Below are 17,803 nucleotides of genomic sequence, written 5' to 3'. Positions count from 1 at the left end.
CGGCCTCCCAGCCAGATCTGACCTGAACCAACAGTTCCCAAGCCAAGGACATCGTGAGACCCTGGCACCCCCTTCCCCCCCACCTATACCTGCAGCGGCTCACTGCTGGGCTTCTGGACCTCCCCTAGGGTCCAGGGGCAAATGTGACCTCAGGAGAAAGTAGATGGCCAGGAGGTTGGGGGGCAGGGTGTATGCACAGCTGGAAGAAGGACTTGTTGGCCCTGGGCGTTTGTGCTTGGCCACCCCTCCAAACCTGGCCCTCCAGCCACAGGCCAGGCCAGGCCAGACCCTGGTGCAGTCAGTACACACAGAACCAAGGCATCTGTTCCTGCTGCAGCTGGCTCTGCAGGGCCGGGGCAGTGTGGGTCAGGGCAAAGGTGCTTGTGGCCCGAGGATGTTTTAGTGATTCTGGGCTGGGAGAGGCCTCCCAGCGCCTCACACTGGCCTCTGCACAGTACTGGGTGTGGGGGAGGGATGTCAGCCTGCCCCATCAGCTCATGACGGTCCTGGCAGTCGGGAGCAGGGGCCCCTACCTGGGCCGCGATGCCCCCCAGGCCACTGGAGTCACCCCCGCTGCTGGCATGCGTGCCTGTGGTCCATGTGATAGACTCATAGTTGAAGATGGTGAAGGAGAACTTGCCGTCCGTGATGAGCACAGTCTGGAACGTGTTGACCTGCCGAGGAGGGGGGCCTGAACGGGGTCCTGTGCCCCTCATCCCTGCTCCAAGGCCCTGCCCCGTCTACCATCCCCACCCACACTGTCATCATCCACTGACACCGCATCTGTCTCCCCAACAGACGGTCAGCCACGGGGCAGGACCTCAATGGCCTTGTCCTGCATCCTCCGCTGTGTCCCCAGTGCCTGAGGCCACAGCACAGGCCAGTGCCCCAACCCCAGTAACTGTTGCCTGGCGAGTGAGTGAAGCCCCCTGAGGGGCCTGTAGGGGCCCATGGATGCCAGGAGCAGACACTGTCCCCTAGTTAGTGCTTTCTTGGCCAGATCCACCAAACTGCCTCATGTGAAACAAACAAAAATGTAAAAAGTAAAAGGGAGAAAATAAAAAGAGGAGTCAAGGAAAAGCAGTTTTTAAGAATTAGGTTTTATGGTTTTCATGGAATTCGATCCCAGGAAAATATTAGTGGGTAGTGTATATAAGAGATGCTGGTTCAGGTTGGGTGAAGGGCGGGATTGTTTAAGAATGATCTTGGGACAAATAGGAACTCTGAAAAACAATGAAATTAGAGCTTTATATCACTCAGGAAAAGAAATCCCAAATCCAGTAAGGTTGTGGGTGAAACCATCCAAGTCCTGGAATAAAATAGAGGCAAATTCATAGAGCATCTCAGGGCATAGCATCTGTTAACCACAAAAACCACAAAGGAGATTTATACATTTGACTACAAAAACTTCTGAATACAAAAGAGTGACATAAGCTCAAACCACATGACAAGGAGTAAAGAGAAAAATGTATTTATAACAAATGTGGCAAATAAAACTGTTAATGTCCTTAACTCAAGAAGAACTTCTGCAGGTCAATAAGAAAAAGACCAAAAAGATTACAGAAAAGTTGGCAAAGGGTGTGAACAGATACATCACAGTATAATACAGTTAGTGATAGTAACTAGGACAAATTCAGCATCACTAGAAATCACAGATGCAGAAGTTAAAAAAAGACTTTCCTTTTTGCCTGTATAGCTGGCAAGGAAGGAAAATGATGGTGTGTTCTGCAGGGGTGCAGGGAGACAGGCATTTCTGAATTTGGCTTTTGCGAGTGTGAGCGGGCATACTTTTGTGGGGAAATTGGAATTCTGCAGGCATTAATCTCCCTCCTAGAGACTGACGACCTCACCAGCACCTCGGGGCTGCGCGTCAGGGCACCCTGCAACAGAGGTGGCAGCTAATTGCAGCGTCTAGGTGCTGGCCAACTCAGGGCTGGCCACCAGGCACTGCAAATGATGGGAGATCTAAGGTCTATCTTCTTATGTAACAGTGAACAATGGGGAAAGCGAGCGCTCTCAAGGAAGGCAAACCCAGTGCCAGTACCCTGAAGACAACAAGGACACGATGGCCATAAGGCGGAGTGGTGGACATGTCCAGGGCTGGGTGGGGAGGGGACAGGACTATGGTCAGCAAGGCCAGCGGTGGGGCTTTGTGAGCTGGTGAGGTCCAGATGTTTGAGGCTTAACTGTCACTTTCTGTTAATCAACCTGCTCCCAGAGGGGCCGCGGAAAGGGCTTTCAACCCAAACTTCCAACCCAAACTCAGAATTCTGATTCCTTGTCTTACAAGAATGTGTTGTCCAGATAATCTTTTATAACCGACATCTCGGGTTTGAAAACAGTAGAAGAATGTTAAGGTTTCCCCTGTCAACTGAGGAGGGGCTCTGGGCACCTCCTTCCTCCCAGGCACAAGGGTAGTGGATAAAGTGACTCTGCAGAGGGGAAATAATAATTTTTAAAATGATGAAGAAGAACATATAAGAATGAGGAAAATGCCCATAAGACCGCCGAGTGAAAAAACACTCACAAAACAGCACGTTCTTGGCGGTTCTATTTATTTTGTAAAGTGTGGGTCAATTTATGCTGGGAAATGTTTAATGGGAGTTCTCTCTCGGTAGTGGAACGATAGATTCTTTTTACCCTTTTCGTTACAAAGTTGTTTCCGTTACAAATTGATGATAAGAAAAAACAAAACTTACAAAATATTAGTGGGCTATGTATGAGCGGAAGTTCACTAATGTGAAAATTTATTTGTAGTAATGTTTACAGAAAAAGCCCATCTTCCCTGCTTCACTGTCACACTCCTTTTAAAAACACCAACAGTGAATGCCTCTTTCTCACATGGTGCCTGGCTAACTAGCTTGCTCTCTTTCTCTTTCTTTTTTGTTTGGCTGCTGGAGAGCTCAGAGTTGTGAGCGTCCCTTCTCTTGGCACATCCCTCCCTCCGGCCTTCTTCCCACCTGCATTGTTTCCCCGAGCCCCCTTGCTGGGGGCCCGGCTTCATCTCCAGATGCCCGCTGGGCATGGCCACCTCAGCATATCCAGGAGGGATTGTTTCACTTGCATCCCCAGACCCTGAGTACAGGCCTCACTTGTCCCCACTCCCTGCCCACCCCAGCATGCATGACGGGAAACCAGGCACTGCCCTTGGTTGCTCTGTCTCTCCCCCTGCAGTGCAGTGTCTTGTCACATCCACCCCTAATGGCTGCTCTGAGCCATCCAGTTCCTCCAGCTCCAGAGCCCCATGTGGCTGAGCTACCACCCTCTGGCTTGCACAGCAGTCTCAGGGAGAGCCCCCCGCTGCTGGCTGGGCCGTGCCTGGCATCTTAGTGTGCCCCATCAGAGAGACATGTCTTGTCTGCTCTGTCCAGGGCTGTCTCCCCAGTGCCTAGAACACTGCCCGCCCCCTAGAGGTGCCCTGATAAACATCTGTTAAATGCTGAACAAGCGGCTCTGGAAAGGCTGCTTGGCCCCCAGGCCTCTTCTCTAGGGAGCTACCCTCTGTCTTGTGCCCGGTGGGGACCCAGTGCCCAGGGCAGGCCTGGCCATCGTAGGTGCTCAGCAAACTCATCTGCCACCAGAGGGGGAAGCCGCTGTCCTCTTTGGGGGGGGATCCGCCCCCCAACCCCCAAACTCACCACGCTGGGCAACGTAGCCAATTATTCTCAAGTTTACATTTTTGTGATGTTTGGCATTATCAAGGAATGAAGTGTAAAACAGAATACACTTCTTGTTTAACCTTCTTAGTACTGAGCTGTTTCAGTGGAAACCCTGCTGACACATATTGTCTGCATCTCCCCAGTGTGTGAACTCCTGGACTGGGGCATTTGGCATTTTCCTGGAGGCAGGTGGCTTCCAGGAGGCCTGGGGAGGGTCAAGGCTCTGTCCTCCTCCAACCGGGCTCTGTGTCCCTGGCTGAGTGACTTCCCTCCCTAAGCCTGTCTTCCCCTGACCCACCTCAGCAAGGCGGGGGCCCTGGAGGGAGACCCTGGGCCCCAACTGGATGTCCTCCCTTCCCCAGGACAAAAACTCACGGGGGAGGAGGGGCTGCCTCCAAAGAAGGTCACGCGGTACCAGGTGGCTACGAAAGCCCAGGTGGCGGAGAAGCCCGGGAGCTCGGGGAAGTAGCGCCTGACGTCCTCCGTGGCTCTGCGCAGCGTGGCTGGGTCGGTGGCCTCCCGGTAGTACACGTCCCCTGCTCGCCGGTTGTCCACATCCGCCCAGAAGGCTGCCACCACGCAGCGGTCCTTGGCGATGGGGAAGGCCACTGGGGTGAACTGAGAAACCTCCTTCAGGAAGGAGATGATCCCGTTATTGTTCACCTGTCAGGGCAGAAAGCCAGAGGGGGACCTCTGGGGGCTGTGGGCGGGCAGGTGAACCGGCGGCCTCCCCTAGCCTCCTTCCCCAGGCGCCCTCTGAGGGCAAGCTGGCCTTGGGCAGGGCATCTTCAGATGACCTGACAGTTCCTGGTCCCTGATATGGGACCCCTTGGCCGGTTCCATCCCCTCCTGGACAGGCCATGTGCTCAGGGCACAGGCTCTGACCTGTTTGCTGTACCCAATGCCCTGCAGAGTGCCTGGCCCTGGGCTGCTGCCATGGAGACAGGGAGTCCCCAGCTCCTCAGTCCACTCTAGCCAGGGGCCTTGGAGGGCAGGGCAGAGTCCCAGCCTTGGAGCCAGGTCTGGAAGGGTGAGCGGGAGGCATGCGAGGTGGGGTGAGGGGAGGAGCGCCCGCAGAGCAGAGGCGGGATGGGCAAGGCCTAGCATGGCCAGGGGAGGCTGGAAGGGTCTCGGTGGCCAGGTGGGGGGCAGGATGGGGGCTCTGTGCTCAGGACTCCAGGCAGTGGGAGCCCCAGAATGCTCCTGCACAGAGGAGGAGGAGCCGCATCTCAGCAGTCAGACACAACTGGTTCCAACCCCAACCCTGCCCCTCACTGGCTGTGCAACCACGAGGCAAGGCAGCCTTGGCCTCTCTGTGCTCTGGTGTTTTACCTGTAAGCAGGGCTAACACTGGTTCTGGCCTCACAGGTGCTGGGCAGGGTTGAGTGAGTGAATGATCACAGGGCCAGGCTCCCTCCTAGAAGACTGTGGTCAGACTGTGCCTTTAGAAAAGACCCTTTTGGCCTCCCCTTCGGGCGAGGGCAGGCTCTGTAATCCAGACCAAGAAAAAGGCGCGTAGATACACCTGTCTTCTTAAAGGCACCAAAGAGTGAATGAGTGAGTAGGGGAGTTTTGATTCCAAATTAAGGACAAGGAGAGACTGGAGCTGAGCCCCACATCTGCAGACTTAGAAGCAACAGCTGTCATTTTAGTAGGCTCATGGAGGGAAGGAGAGAGAGACGTCAAAGCTCAGAGCTGGCTCCAGGCAGGAGCCTAATAAAGCCCCACATTCAGCTGGGACCTCTAAGGCTTCCCCTCACAGTCAGGGTGACCCCAAAGTACACAGTCCTTGTGCAGACCTACATTCCACCTGCCCATTCCCTGAGCAATCCAGGGCACCTCGAGCCTGGAACTTGGACTAAGGTGTTTCCTGCTGGGTAGCATCCCTGGGTTCCAGGCAGAAGCAAAGAAAAACCCTCTATGGGGCAAGACGGCATCATCTTAGGCCTCAAGTCATTACTATAAGTAATTTTTCAAAGACAAAATCTAGGACACAGTCAAAGATAATCAGTCACACAAGGAAGCAGGACACCACTACCAGGAATAAGAGAAGCGTCAGATATTGGAATCTCAGACACAGACTATAAAATCACTGTTACTATGTTCAAAGAAAGAAAATGCAAGCTTTAAAATTTCATCAATAGCCAAAACAATCTTGAGAAAGAAGAATAAAGCTGGAGGACTCACACTTCCTGATTTCAAAACTTACCACAAAGCTGCTGTACTGAAAACAGTGTGGTACTGACATAAGGACAGACAGATAGACCAACGGAATAGAATTGAGAGCCCAGATATAAACTCTCACATAGATGGTCAATGATTTTTGACAAGGGTGCCAAGACCACTTGATAGGGAAAGAAAGTCTTTTCAACAAATGGTGTCGGGAAAACTGGACATCCACGTGCAAAATAATGAAGTTGGACCCTTATCTGATACTATATACAAAGACTAACTCGAAATGGATCAAAGACCTAAACATAAAAGCTAAAAATATAAAACTCAGAAGAAAACACAAGACAAAAGCTTCACGACATTGACTTTGGCAATAATTTCTTGGATGTGACACTAAAGGCATAGGCAACAAAAGAAAAAAAATAGACAAACGGGAGTTCATAAAAATTAAAGACATTTTGTGCATCAAAAGACAATATCAACACAGTAAAAAGGCAACATACAGAAGAGGAGAAAATATTTGCAAGTCATATATCTCATAAGGGATTAATATCCAGGATATATAGAGAACTCCTACAACTTAACCACAACAAAAACCCAAACCACCCGATTGAAAAATGGGCAAGGACTTGAATAGACACTTCCCCAAAGAAGATATACAAATGGCCAATGAGTACATGAAAAGATGCTCAACCTCAGTAATCACTAGGGAAATGCAAATCAAAGCCACAATGAGCTACCACTTCATGCCCATTAGGATGGCTGCTGTCAAAAAGCTAGAAAATAACAAGGGTTGATGAGGATGTGGAAAAGCTGGAACCCTTGTGCACTGTTGGCGGGAGTGTAGGATGGTGCAGACACTGTGGAAAACAGTTGGCAGTTTCTCAAATAATTACAAATAGAATTACCGTATGATCCAGCAGTTCCACTTCTGGGTATATATCTGTGTCAGTCTACTAGGGCCACTGTAACAAAATACCACAGACTGAGGGGCTTAAGCAACAGAAATTTATTTTCTCACAATTCTGGAGGCTAGAAGTCCAAGATCAAGCTCGAAGTCCAGCCATCAGGGTTGGCTGCTGGTGAGGCCTCTTTTTCTGGCTTGTAGACGGCTGCCTTGCTGTGTCCGCACATGGCCTTTTCTCAGTGTGCACGAGAGGAGGGAGAGAAATCTCTGGTGTCTCTTCCTCTTCCTCCTGGATTAGCGCCCACCCTATGACCTCATTTAAGCTTAATTACCTCCCTAAAGGCCTCATCTCCAAACAGAGTCACGTTGGAGGTTAGGACTTCAACACAGGAATCTGGGTGGGGGGGGGGGGGGGACACAATTCAGTCCACAACAATGCTCAAAAGAATTGAAGGCAGGGCCTTGAAAAGACATCTGTACACCCATGTTCATAGGAGCATTATTGACAACAGCCAAAAGGTAGAAGCAAGTCAAGTTCCATCAATGCATGCATGAATAAGCAACACGTGGTCTAACCATAGAATGGAATATTATTCAGCCTTAAAGAGGAAAGAAATTATGACGTGCTAAAACATGGATGAACCTTGAGGACATTATGCAAAGTGAAATAAGCCACTCACAAAGGGGAAAATATTGTGTGATTTCACTTTATTTGAGATGCCTAGAGTCATCAAATTCATAGAGACAGAAAGTAGAGCGGTGGCTTCCCGGGGGGGGGGGGGGGGGGGGGGGGGGGGGGGGAAATGGGGAGTTAATGTGTAAGAGGGACAGAGTTTCAGTTTTGCAAGATGAAAAGAGTTCTGGAGATGGCTGGCAGTGATGGCTGCACAACACAAATGTCCTTAATACCACTGAACTGTCTACTTAAAAATGGTTGAGATGTGGGGCTGGCCCAGTGGCGCAGCGGTTAAGTTCGCACATTCCGCTTCTCGGCGGCGCGGGGTTAGCCATTTCAGATCCTGGGTGCGGACATGGCGCCGCTTGGCAAAAGCCATGCTGTGGTAGGTGTCCCACGTATAAAGTAGAGGAAGATGGGCATGGATGTTAGCTCAGGGCCAGTCTTCCTCAGCAAAAAGAGGAGGATTGGCAGTAGTTAGCTCAGGGCTAATCTTCCTCAAAAAAAAAAAAAAGAAAAGAAAAAAAGGTTAAGATGGTAAGTTTTGTATTATGTGTGTTTTCTACAATACAGAAAATTGATTAAAAAAAAGACTGGATGAAAAAATCATTAGGGATGGAAATTGTTTTTTAAAAAGCCACTTTAAAGAATAGAAATTATATCACTAAAACTAAATAAGTAACAGAAATTAAGAAGTGACTAGACAGATTTAAGAGTAAATTTGGTGCAATTAAAGAAAGAATTAGTGAACTGGAACCAGAAGACCGTCAGAAGAAACTATCCCAAATTTAGAACAGAGACAAAAGGTGGAACCAACCCATGTGTCCATCAACTAATGAGTGGATAAATAAAACTAAATGGAATATTAATTGGCAATAAAAAGAAATGAAGCACTGACACATGCTACAACAGGAATGAACCTTGGAAACATTATCCTGAGTGAAAGAAGGCAGCTGCAAACGCCGTGTGAGTCCATTTATACAAAATGTGCAGAATAGGCAAATCCATAGAAATTAGATTAGTGATTGCCTGGGTGGGGATGAACTAGGGGGTTGGAGGGTGACAACTAAGGGGTGTAGCGTTTCTTTTAGGGGTAAGAAAAATGTTCTAAAATTGATGGTGGTGATGGATGTAGCAGGTGAATTATATGTTATGTGGATTATATCTCAATAAAGGGAAAGGAAGTCAGGTAGGCAGGCAGGAAGGAAGGAGGGAGGGAAGGCGGGCAGGTAGGTGACCTCTGGATGGGGGAAGTACACAGGAAGCACAGGGGCCTGGGCATCAACCTGGAGCTAAAGGCTAAAAGAGGAAGACAGCCTCCCCCATGCCTGCCATCCCCCCACTGTCTGCGCTCCCAGAGGCAAGAGCACGGTCCCTGACTCACGAGCTGGGCTCCCATAGGAGAAGCTTGTGGGTAGGATTAGGGCCACGTGGCCTCTGTGGCTGCATGTTCCTCCAGGAAGTGTCTGAGGTCCTTTCAGGGACCACTCAGTTGAGAGGTAAGAAGAGACTACTGAGTTTGGAGTCAGGACGGGCACAGCTGAAGCTGAGGCATTTCCCAGTCCAGCAGCGCCCCCTGCCTGAGGTAGGGCCCAGCTACACCCCGTTTAAAAGTTGGGGCGCCCCTGGCCGCCAGTGAGAGCTTGTAGAAGCTGAGGGTGACTCTCCAGCTGATATCCCCTTTGGGGTGGGTCGACCTGAACTTGAGCACTGACAAGGGAAGGGCCCAGAGTGGTGGGTGGCCAAATGGAGATAGCGTAGACAGGAAGTTATCTCGGTTTTACACAAGAAGGTGGCAGCTACCCCTGGGGGCGCTTTGTCTCCCACTCCAGCGCCCGAAGCGAAGCCACTGGCTGAGTGGGCCCTCGAGTCACAGAAGGTCCCCTAAAAGCCAGCCTGGTTTGCTGATGGTCCAGCTAGGCTGGACCCGATGGTGTCCACTGGGCGGCAGCAGCCGTCCAGTCCAAAGGCCGACTGGGGAAGTGGGGAAGGGCAGCACTGGAAGCCGTCACCGGCCGTCAAGGGTGCCCATAAGGACCAGACAGGCCAGAGTCCTGCTGACCTTTGGGGTGCTGCAAACGGTCTAGTAGGGGTGAACTGACTGTTCCGTGAGACCAGATAGTAAATATTTTTGGCCTGTGGACCACATACGGTCTCTATCGCATGTTCTTCTGTTATTTCTTTGTTTTTACAGCCTTTGAAAATATAAACATTCTTAGCTCACAGGCCATACACACCAGGCCTTGGGCCAGGCTCTGTGGGCTGTTCCCGTGGACCCCTGGTCTGGTTTTGTAAATAAAGGTTGTGGGAACACAGCCACACCCATACATTCACATACCGTCTGTGGCTGCTCAGAGTTGCGTATTGAGGCAGCCCTTATGGCCTGAAAGGCCAAAAATGTTCACGACCTGGCCCTCTACAGAAAAAGCCCACCAGGCCCCATCCACTGCCAGCTCCGCCACGTGGGAGAGCCCAGCCTGGCTGACTAAGGATGCCCGTCTTGGGGGCCACTAATGTGGGAACAAACTGGGGCCACTGCTTAGATAGTCTGGGTCACTGCAGGTGCCCATGGGGCAGGCACTCTCTGATGAGACTAAAGGGGACCCAGCCTTTCCTGGATCCCTCCGCATACCAGAAATGGCAACGCAGCCATCACCATGGCCCCAGCGAAAGAAAAGGGCTCTGTGCTACTGATGCAAAAGCCATGACCACTGCCAAGTGGTCCCCACAGGAACCAGCCTGTCCATCTCACTGCGAGAGACTTCTGACCCTGCCCAGGCCCACCACTGGGGTCTCATTATTCCAGGTGATGGTGCTGCTGTTCCAGCCTGAACAGCCCACTAGGCCACAGCACTGCCACCCTGACAACTTCCTGGACCATTTGCGTCTGACAGTGATGGGCTCTTTATCTCAAAGGCCACTTCACAGTGGGTGGTAGTCAAGTGTCCAGTGAACATCCCACGCCCCCACCATCCTGAGGCACCTGGTATTGCCGAGCCCGGATCAGCCTTCCCCAAAAGCAGCTCTGAGACCTCTGCCTCTGCTGCCTGCCCCACATGCCGTGGCCAGGCGGTTTGCTCACTGAACATGCCCATTCTCAGAAAGAGTTCATCTCCTCTTGGCCGCCCTCTGGGTGATGACCAGGACAAAAGGGAGGGGCGGATAAGGGGTTACGGAGGCCTATTTCGAAAAATGTGGGACTCCGCCTTGACCATTCCTGGGCATGCTGGCCCATCTCTCTCTCCTAACAGCAGTCCCGAGCCAGCACGGTTGGTGCACCCCCCAGTGCAGCCCGGCCTAAAGGGGCCTCAGGATTCAAACTCAACTCTGGCTCGGCCACCTGGAATCACTTGTTGGACCAACACGGGTCACTTGGTTGAGGACGCTGCTCGCTGTCATCTAGGGTGGTCCTCGGGGCATAATGGGTTTCTGTAAATTGTGCACAAATGCCCGTATTGCTTTTGCACTGGACTCTCCAGGTGAAAGGTCCAGGTGTGAGTCAGGGAGATGAGGGGAGAGGGCGAGGAATAGTTTCCGGGATGGCCACGCTGGTGTCACGGCTGTGCATGAGGAGCACCGACCTCAGCACCTGGGCAGGGGCCACCTCAGACCTGAGGGTTGGTGGGGGGAAAAATGACTGCCCTTTGCCCCTAGATCCAGCACCTGGCAAAGCCCCCCATGGCCCACCTGAGTCAGACAGCACCTGTGGCTGCCAACTTGACCTGCACTGGGTTTGCATCCCTATCTATGTGCCATGAAAATGGAAAAATGACAGGGACACGCTGGTCACAAGCTATTCTGCTGTGCCTGACTCCCAAATGTGGACCCCGAGCTCCCGCACATAAACACACAGGTGTCACAACCTTGTCCCGGTCTTATAGACACAAATTCATGCTTGGCCTTGGTTTATGTTGTATGTGGTGATCGAAGCTGCAAATGCTTGGTGACACGGCCAACAGATCTTAACCAAACTGGTGTAGCAGCAACCAAATCAACTTTAACAACAAATCTCAAACTGGGGTGGCCTGTGTCCCCTCGGGTCGTAGGTTTGCATGTAGGGGAGAGTGAGCCATGGAATATCTCTCAGTGGGATGGGGATTAGAGTGTTGGCCAGCTGGGTCTGCCTGCGACTGAGGGGGTGCTTGGGACATTCAGTGAGAAAGCTGGGAAGGTTCCGGGTAAAGCAGAAGGAGATGTTCACTCTGATGGGGTCGCTTTTTTGGCCCATTTATTGCCTCTGTAATTATTGGCGATGGCGTCAAAGATTACCAGGGCAGTCTAGAGCCTGGCCTTAGGCTACCTCCTGGCTGCGTTAGGCTTATTTGAAATGAGCTACTGGCCTCTCTGGGACTTATGCACAGCTGGCTGCACCTGCGATGGGGCACGGCTGAGGTCCACACTGCAGGACTTCATCCTGCTGCTTGGAGTCCTGTGGAGAGTAGCCTTAGTTCAATGGGGCGCGAGACAAATCACACTGCTTGTTGGTCCGATTAATCAGCGTGCCTGATGGAACGGCAGACTCATGTGAAATTTCCAGTTTGGCCAAGAACGTGTAGGGTCAAAGAGGTGGATTGCCGGGAGAGGCAATCTGCCACAGGCCCTGGGTGCCTCTGCATGTTTCGGTCGGGTATGCCAAGAATGCAAGGCTCTGTCTGCTCTTTGCCAAGGCCATATCCGTATGTTAGGGTTGTATTTGCAGAGACCAGCTTTGAGGGATGAAGTGCCATCTCCTTGGGGACAGAGAACAGGCTTGCTGTAAAAGAGATGGATTCTCTAAGCTCAGGGTTTCTTGGCTGTGACACAAACCCACAGTGTGGGTACCATCTGCCTGGACCCCTCTGTGTTGTCCCATGGGACTTGGGGAGCAAGGGGCAACAATGCAAACAATATGCTTGCACTACTTGCTGTGCCACGAGTCATAATGTCCTTTGTTTCTGACCCGGGAGTCTCGGGTCTTCTGCCAGCATCCCCGAATCAGTAACAGGAGAATATTAGCTTGAAAGGAGGGTACCATCAAATCCCAGACCTTGACAGTTTTATGTTAATAATCTTGAAATTGTATATAAAATGGAAATTTTACCAGAAAAACACAACTTACCAAATGTGAGTAGAAATAGAAAACCTCTTTTTTATATTATAATTAAAGAAATTGCATTAGTATTCAAAATTTTCCCACAAAGAAAACTCTAGATCCAGATGGCATCACCACCAAGTTCTCCCAAACATTCAAGTAATAATTCTGGAAATGCACCAACTCTTCTAATAGAAGAATTTCTTTTATGAGGCTAATACAACTTTTATGCTAAAAGTTAACAAGGCCAGTACATAGATGGACAATAGCAGGCCATTCTCACTTATTTAAAAGTTGCCAAAATCTGAAATAAATTATTAGCAAACTGAATCCAGAAATATATAAATAGGATAAATAATTCATCATTATCAAGTTGGATTTTTGTTAGGAATACAAGCCAGGCTTTACATTAGAAAACCAACTAATCTGATTAATTTAAATGACCAATTTAACAGATTAAAGGAGAAACTCATATAATCCTCTTAATAGGTATGGAGATGGTATATAATAAGTGTCAATATCCATTTGTGATAAAAATTCTCAGAATACTAGGAGTATAAGGGAACACCCTTAATCTAATAAAGATTTAGAGCAAACAGGAACAACCATCACGTTCAACGGTGACGTACAGAATGCTTTCTCTCTGAGACTAGGAACAAGACCAGCATCCTGCTAATATCACGTCTGCAGACAATGCACTGGAGACCCGAGCCACACAGCAAGGCAAGAAAAAAAAAAAAAGAAAAAGAAAAAAAATGAGTCCAATGTAAAATGATTAGAAAAGGAGAAACAGAACTGTCATTAGTTGCATATGCTATGAATGTGAACGCAGGCTATCCAAAAGAATCCCCAGATGATTTAGTAAAATTAATAAGAGGTTTGGTCTGTTTGTTAATATAAAATTAGGGAATGTAAAAATTCAACTGTGATTCTACATACCAGCAATAAATAGAAAAGAAATTAAAGACACCATTTACAATAGTATAAAAACATCAAATACTTAAGAATAAATCTAACAAAAGATGCACAAGACTTCGCAATCAATTCTAAAACTTTATTGAAAACATTAAAGACAACCTAAATAAATATAGAAACGTACCATGTTCCTGGATTGCATGACTCAATGTTGTAAAGATATCAGTTCTCCTTGCATGGATATATATATTCAATGCAAGCTCAATAAAAATACCAACAGATGTGTGTATGTGTGTGCGTGTAACTTGATAAGCCAATTCTAAATTTTATATGAAAATGCAGAGCCAAGAATAACCAAGACCCATTTGAGAAGAACAAGATGGAAGGACCTGCTCTGACAGATACCGAGATCTCTTACAATGCCATGGTAACCATGGCCATGGAATTGGCTGGGGGACAGCTGAGAAGGAGGGAGAGCTGGGAGACAAGCCAGATGCACACGGACTCTTGATTTTGACAGCAGGGCACAGCAGAGCCCTGGGAAAGGGTGGCTTTCTTAACAACGGGGGCTGGTGTGGTTCTGCTTTTCTTAAAATGGGAACTGTATGCCTCTGACCTTGTGCTATACACAAAACCCAGCTCCAGGTGTGTTGGACACCTCAGTGTGAATGACAAAACTGTGCAGCAAAACATGGTTGGAGAATCGCATGGGAGGATGTGTTCACGACCGTGGGGAGACTGTAAAATGAAGCACAAAATTGTCTCCCCAGAGAAATAAAGATGGATACGTGTGCTACACTAAAACCAAGAATGTCTACTCACAAAGACGCCATTAAAATGAGTTAAACGAGGCACAGAAGGGGAAAGATATCTGCTACCCTTGTCACTTGGTTTATAAAGAACTCCCACAAGTCACCAAGAAAAAGCTAACTCCATAGAAAAGAGCAGAAAGACTTGGACAGCGGCTTTACGCACGAGGAACCCAATGGTAAAGGATATATACAGATGTGCTCAGGTCATTATGCAAAAGAACACTGAAACCACATCCACACACCAGGGCACAACTATCACAGTGGCAAGTGTTGGCCAAAGTGTTATGTGGGGGGGACCCACGGCTGCTGTATCTAACGCAGCTGGACACAGGCAGATGCCATGGCCGACAAACCCACTCCTGGTGTATAGCCTGCACAGGTGTGTACTTAGGGGCACCAGGACTTGTGTTCCAGAAGTTTCATAAACAGCATTGTTAAGAATAGTCTAAAACCTGGCTGGCCCAGTGGTGTAGTGTTTAAGTTCACGTGCTCCGCTTCAGCAGCCCAGGGTTCATGGTTGGGATCCCAGGTGTGGACCTGTGCACCACTCATCAAGCCACACTGTGGTGGCATCCCACATACGAAATAGAGGAAGACTGGCACAGATGTTAGCTCAGGGCAACAGATGTTAGCTCATATGTATAATATATATATATATTATACATATGTGTGTATGTATGTGTATAAAAGAATAGTCTAAAACCAGGAACAACCCCAAATGTCCACCACAGTGAAACAGATCAACAACTCATAGTCTATTCATACAATTATGCAGCAATGATGATATACAATGACGCCACAGAAAACACAGATGAAAGAGCCTAGATACAATCTGGGATGAAGAAGGCAGTTGCAGGAGAACAAACCACACTTGCTTCCATTTAGAGGAAGTTTGCTGGGGCCGCCCCGTGGCTGAGTGGTTAAGTTCGCGTGCTCCGCTTTGGCTGCCCAGGGTTTCGCCAGTTCAGATCCTGGGCATGGACCTACTGCCACTCATCAGGCCATGCTGAGGCAGCGTCCCACATAGCAGAGCCAGAAGGAGCTACAACTAGAATATACAACTATGTACTAGAGGACTTTGGGGAGAAGAAGAAGAAGAAGAAGATTGGCAACAGATGTTAGCTCAGGTGCTAATCTTTAAAAAAAAAATAGAGGAAGTTTGTAAAGGTCTTGTTAAGGCTATGTGGTGGGAGAGCAGGGAAGGGGCTGCCATAGAGCACGGGAGTGAGGGGCGTCGTCCTGAAGGGGCACTGGCTGGGGCTGGCAAGGCTCTGCCTTAAGTTGGGGCATTACACGGGGCTTGCTTTACGTTTGCCTTTTGTAGCACATGGATGTTGCATCCCTTTTCTGCAGGCATTTAGGAAAAAAGAGCTCAGGATGAGGAGCTACAGGTGGAAAAGGCGCCTCTGGACGGGAGGGGCAGCAGTGTCAGGAGGGGCAGGGGCAGGAGTGGGGGCACTGGTGCTGGGCTGGAGCTGCAGGCGGCCATGGCCACCTGCTGGGTGGGACCTGCCTGTGCTGCCCCTCGCTGCACGCCCTCTTCCTCCGCTGGCCCGCTGCTCCCCACAGTGGCTCCTCCACACAGACCGCAGAGGTTTCCTTCCTGCCTTTGAAGTGCAAGTCCACCTCTCAGGTGCGTGTGCTGTGTGCAGAGGCCCCTGGCCTGCCTGCCGCCTGCCCGCCAGCACTTGGCCTCGTCCGGCTCTCCTCGCTGCCCCCACCCCAGTCTGCTGCTGCCCTCCCCCACGGGGGTGTGGGCCCAGAGCCGGGGGGTCCAGGAAGGAGGCAGAACAAGCCGGCCCTGTTCCCCTGCCAGGGCAGGGCAGGGCCAGACCATAGCAGAGAAGGCGGGGGCCAGGCGCTGGGCAAGCAGGCTGCTGGCAGGCGCTCTCACCTGGACAGCAACGTCCTCGGACTTCCTTTATCCAGAGGAGAACATCTGGGGATGGGTGGGGCAGGGGGACAAGGGGACCAGAGGGCTGCCAGGGCAGGGAGCTGGGGGTTGAGGTGGCCGTCCCTCTCCACCTGGCACCGGTGTCCCTCTCCCCCTCAGGTATGGGCAGACACTCCTTCCGCAGAGGATCAATCTTATTATTTTTTTCTACCTCCAAGAGCACTTTGTAAAACATGAAATACACACACGGGGAACAAGGAGAAAGGATGAGACCTGATCTCTTGCCGGTGCCTCCTCACCCCTTAACACATGTTCTTAAATGGGTAACGAGATTTAATCCCTATCCTTGACTTTCAGAAGTGGGGACCCACCAGCATGCTATTCAGCCACTGACTTCTCAGAAACCTGACCATAGGCGTGGGGGGTGTTTGCTGGGGTCCAGGGCCGGGGACATGCTGCCCCGCACCAGCTGGCCGTGAGGCCCCGAGGCCAGCCCAGCCCATCAGGTCACTCAGAGAAATGCAGCGAGACCCGGGAGCAGGAAGGGAGGAGGACGTGCTTGTTACTGAGCCACAGGGCCTTGTGCCTGGCAGCCCCGAGTCTCTCCCCAGCCTCCGCCTGCGGATCCCGCTGTCCAGGGCTTCCCCGGGGCCACCCTTGGGTCTCCCCAAGCCCAGGCCTTGGGGTCAGTTCTGGAGTCACTCTCCACTCCCACAATAGGGGTTGCCTCTCTGGGTGTCCAAGCACCTGCCACAGGGTGTCACAGACCAGGGCAGGACTTGCACATAGGCTGCCTGGTGAAGTCCGTGTGTTGGACTGAGCTGAGTGAGGGGGGATGGAGGTGGGGGGGCCAGCAGGTGCACCCTCCTCTCCCAGGTGAGGTGCAGAGGGCCTGTGGTCAATGGTGTGGGGTGTTCCCGTCCCCTCCAAGCAGGCTGAGGATCTTGGTGGGGGAGACACTGGTCAGCTGCCTGGGCCCTTCCCTTGAGGCAGCCCCAAGGCCATATGCAACAGGAAGCTGCCATGACTTTGTGAACTCCGAGGGGGCCTGCGGGGCCTGGAGGAGTTTGTCCTTGACTCGGGGCAGGGGCATGTGTGACTAGGAAGGGGCTGGCCAGGGGGCACCCACGCCTTTCCTGCAGGTTGGGGCTGGCCCTCTGCTGGTTCAGGAGAAAGCACAGAGAGACTGTGCTGGTGGCATTTCCGACTTGGATAAAACCAGGAAAGAGCGGAAATGTCCTGGAGAGTCTCTCAGAGGTGACTTCCAGCCAAAAGCATGTGACGTGTGTCTGGCTGGTCCCTGAGCTGGGGAGCTGAGGGCTCACTGGTACCACCCTTGCTGGGCAGAGGGCTTCTCTGACCAGGGCGGGAGGGTCTGGAGGGGAGCCAGGACCCCCGCGTGCGGCCGTAGCACCCCAGCTCTGCAAACATCAGATCAAAAGGGTGGGGTCCTGGTTCCTGCTTTGACTTCTCTGCCAAAATAAAACAATAAAGCCCCTGAGGCCTTTTATAAGCTTGTTTTGAAAAATGTAGGCATGTCTTTTATTTCCTGGCAGCTTTCTGGGTAATTAGAATTCCTCCCACAAGCACAGTTGGGGGCTGGAGTCCTGCTGGCAGGGCAGCGAGGGCAGGGCCCCTGGGGCTCCCGAGCCAGCCAGCCAGGGTCTGAGCCCTGGAGACCTAGAGCCCCCTGCATG

The 17,803-nt window shown here is 51.0% G+C and overlaps 2 protein-coding genes across 2 annotated transcripts in view; one reads left to right on the top strand and one right to left on the bottom strand.

Annotated features, from left to right (window-relative positions):
• The window catches only part of MTERF4 (mitochondrial transcription termination factor 4), a 108,660-nt gene that overhangs the window by 58,960 nt on the left and 31,897 nt on the right, over positions 1–17,803 (top strand). The window lies entirely within an intron of this gene.
• Positions 1–17,803, bottom strand: part of SNED1 (sushi, nidogen and EGF like domains 1) — an 80,993-nt gene that overhangs the window by 53,733 nt on the left and 9,457 nt on the right. The window contains exons 2-3 of the mRNA XM_023644067.2: positions 4,035–4,322; positions 534–674 (exon numbers count right to left, since the gene is read on the bottom strand). Coding sequence (XP_023499835.2) covers positions 534–674; positions 4,035–4,322 — 429 coding nt within the window. The remainder of the gene's footprint in view (positions 1–533; positions 675–4,034; positions 4,323–17,803) is intronic.

This window comes from Equus caballus, chromosome 6 (assembly GCF_041296265.1).
Source record: "Equus caballus isolate H_3958 breed thoroughbred chromosome 6, TB-T2T, whole genome shotgun sequence".
Lineage (NCBI taxonomy): Eukaryota > Metazoa > Chordata > Mammalia > Perissodactyla > Equidae > Equus > Equus caballus.
Note: the sequence above shows the minus strand (reverse complement) of the source record. Positions and strands in the feature narration are given on the sequence as shown.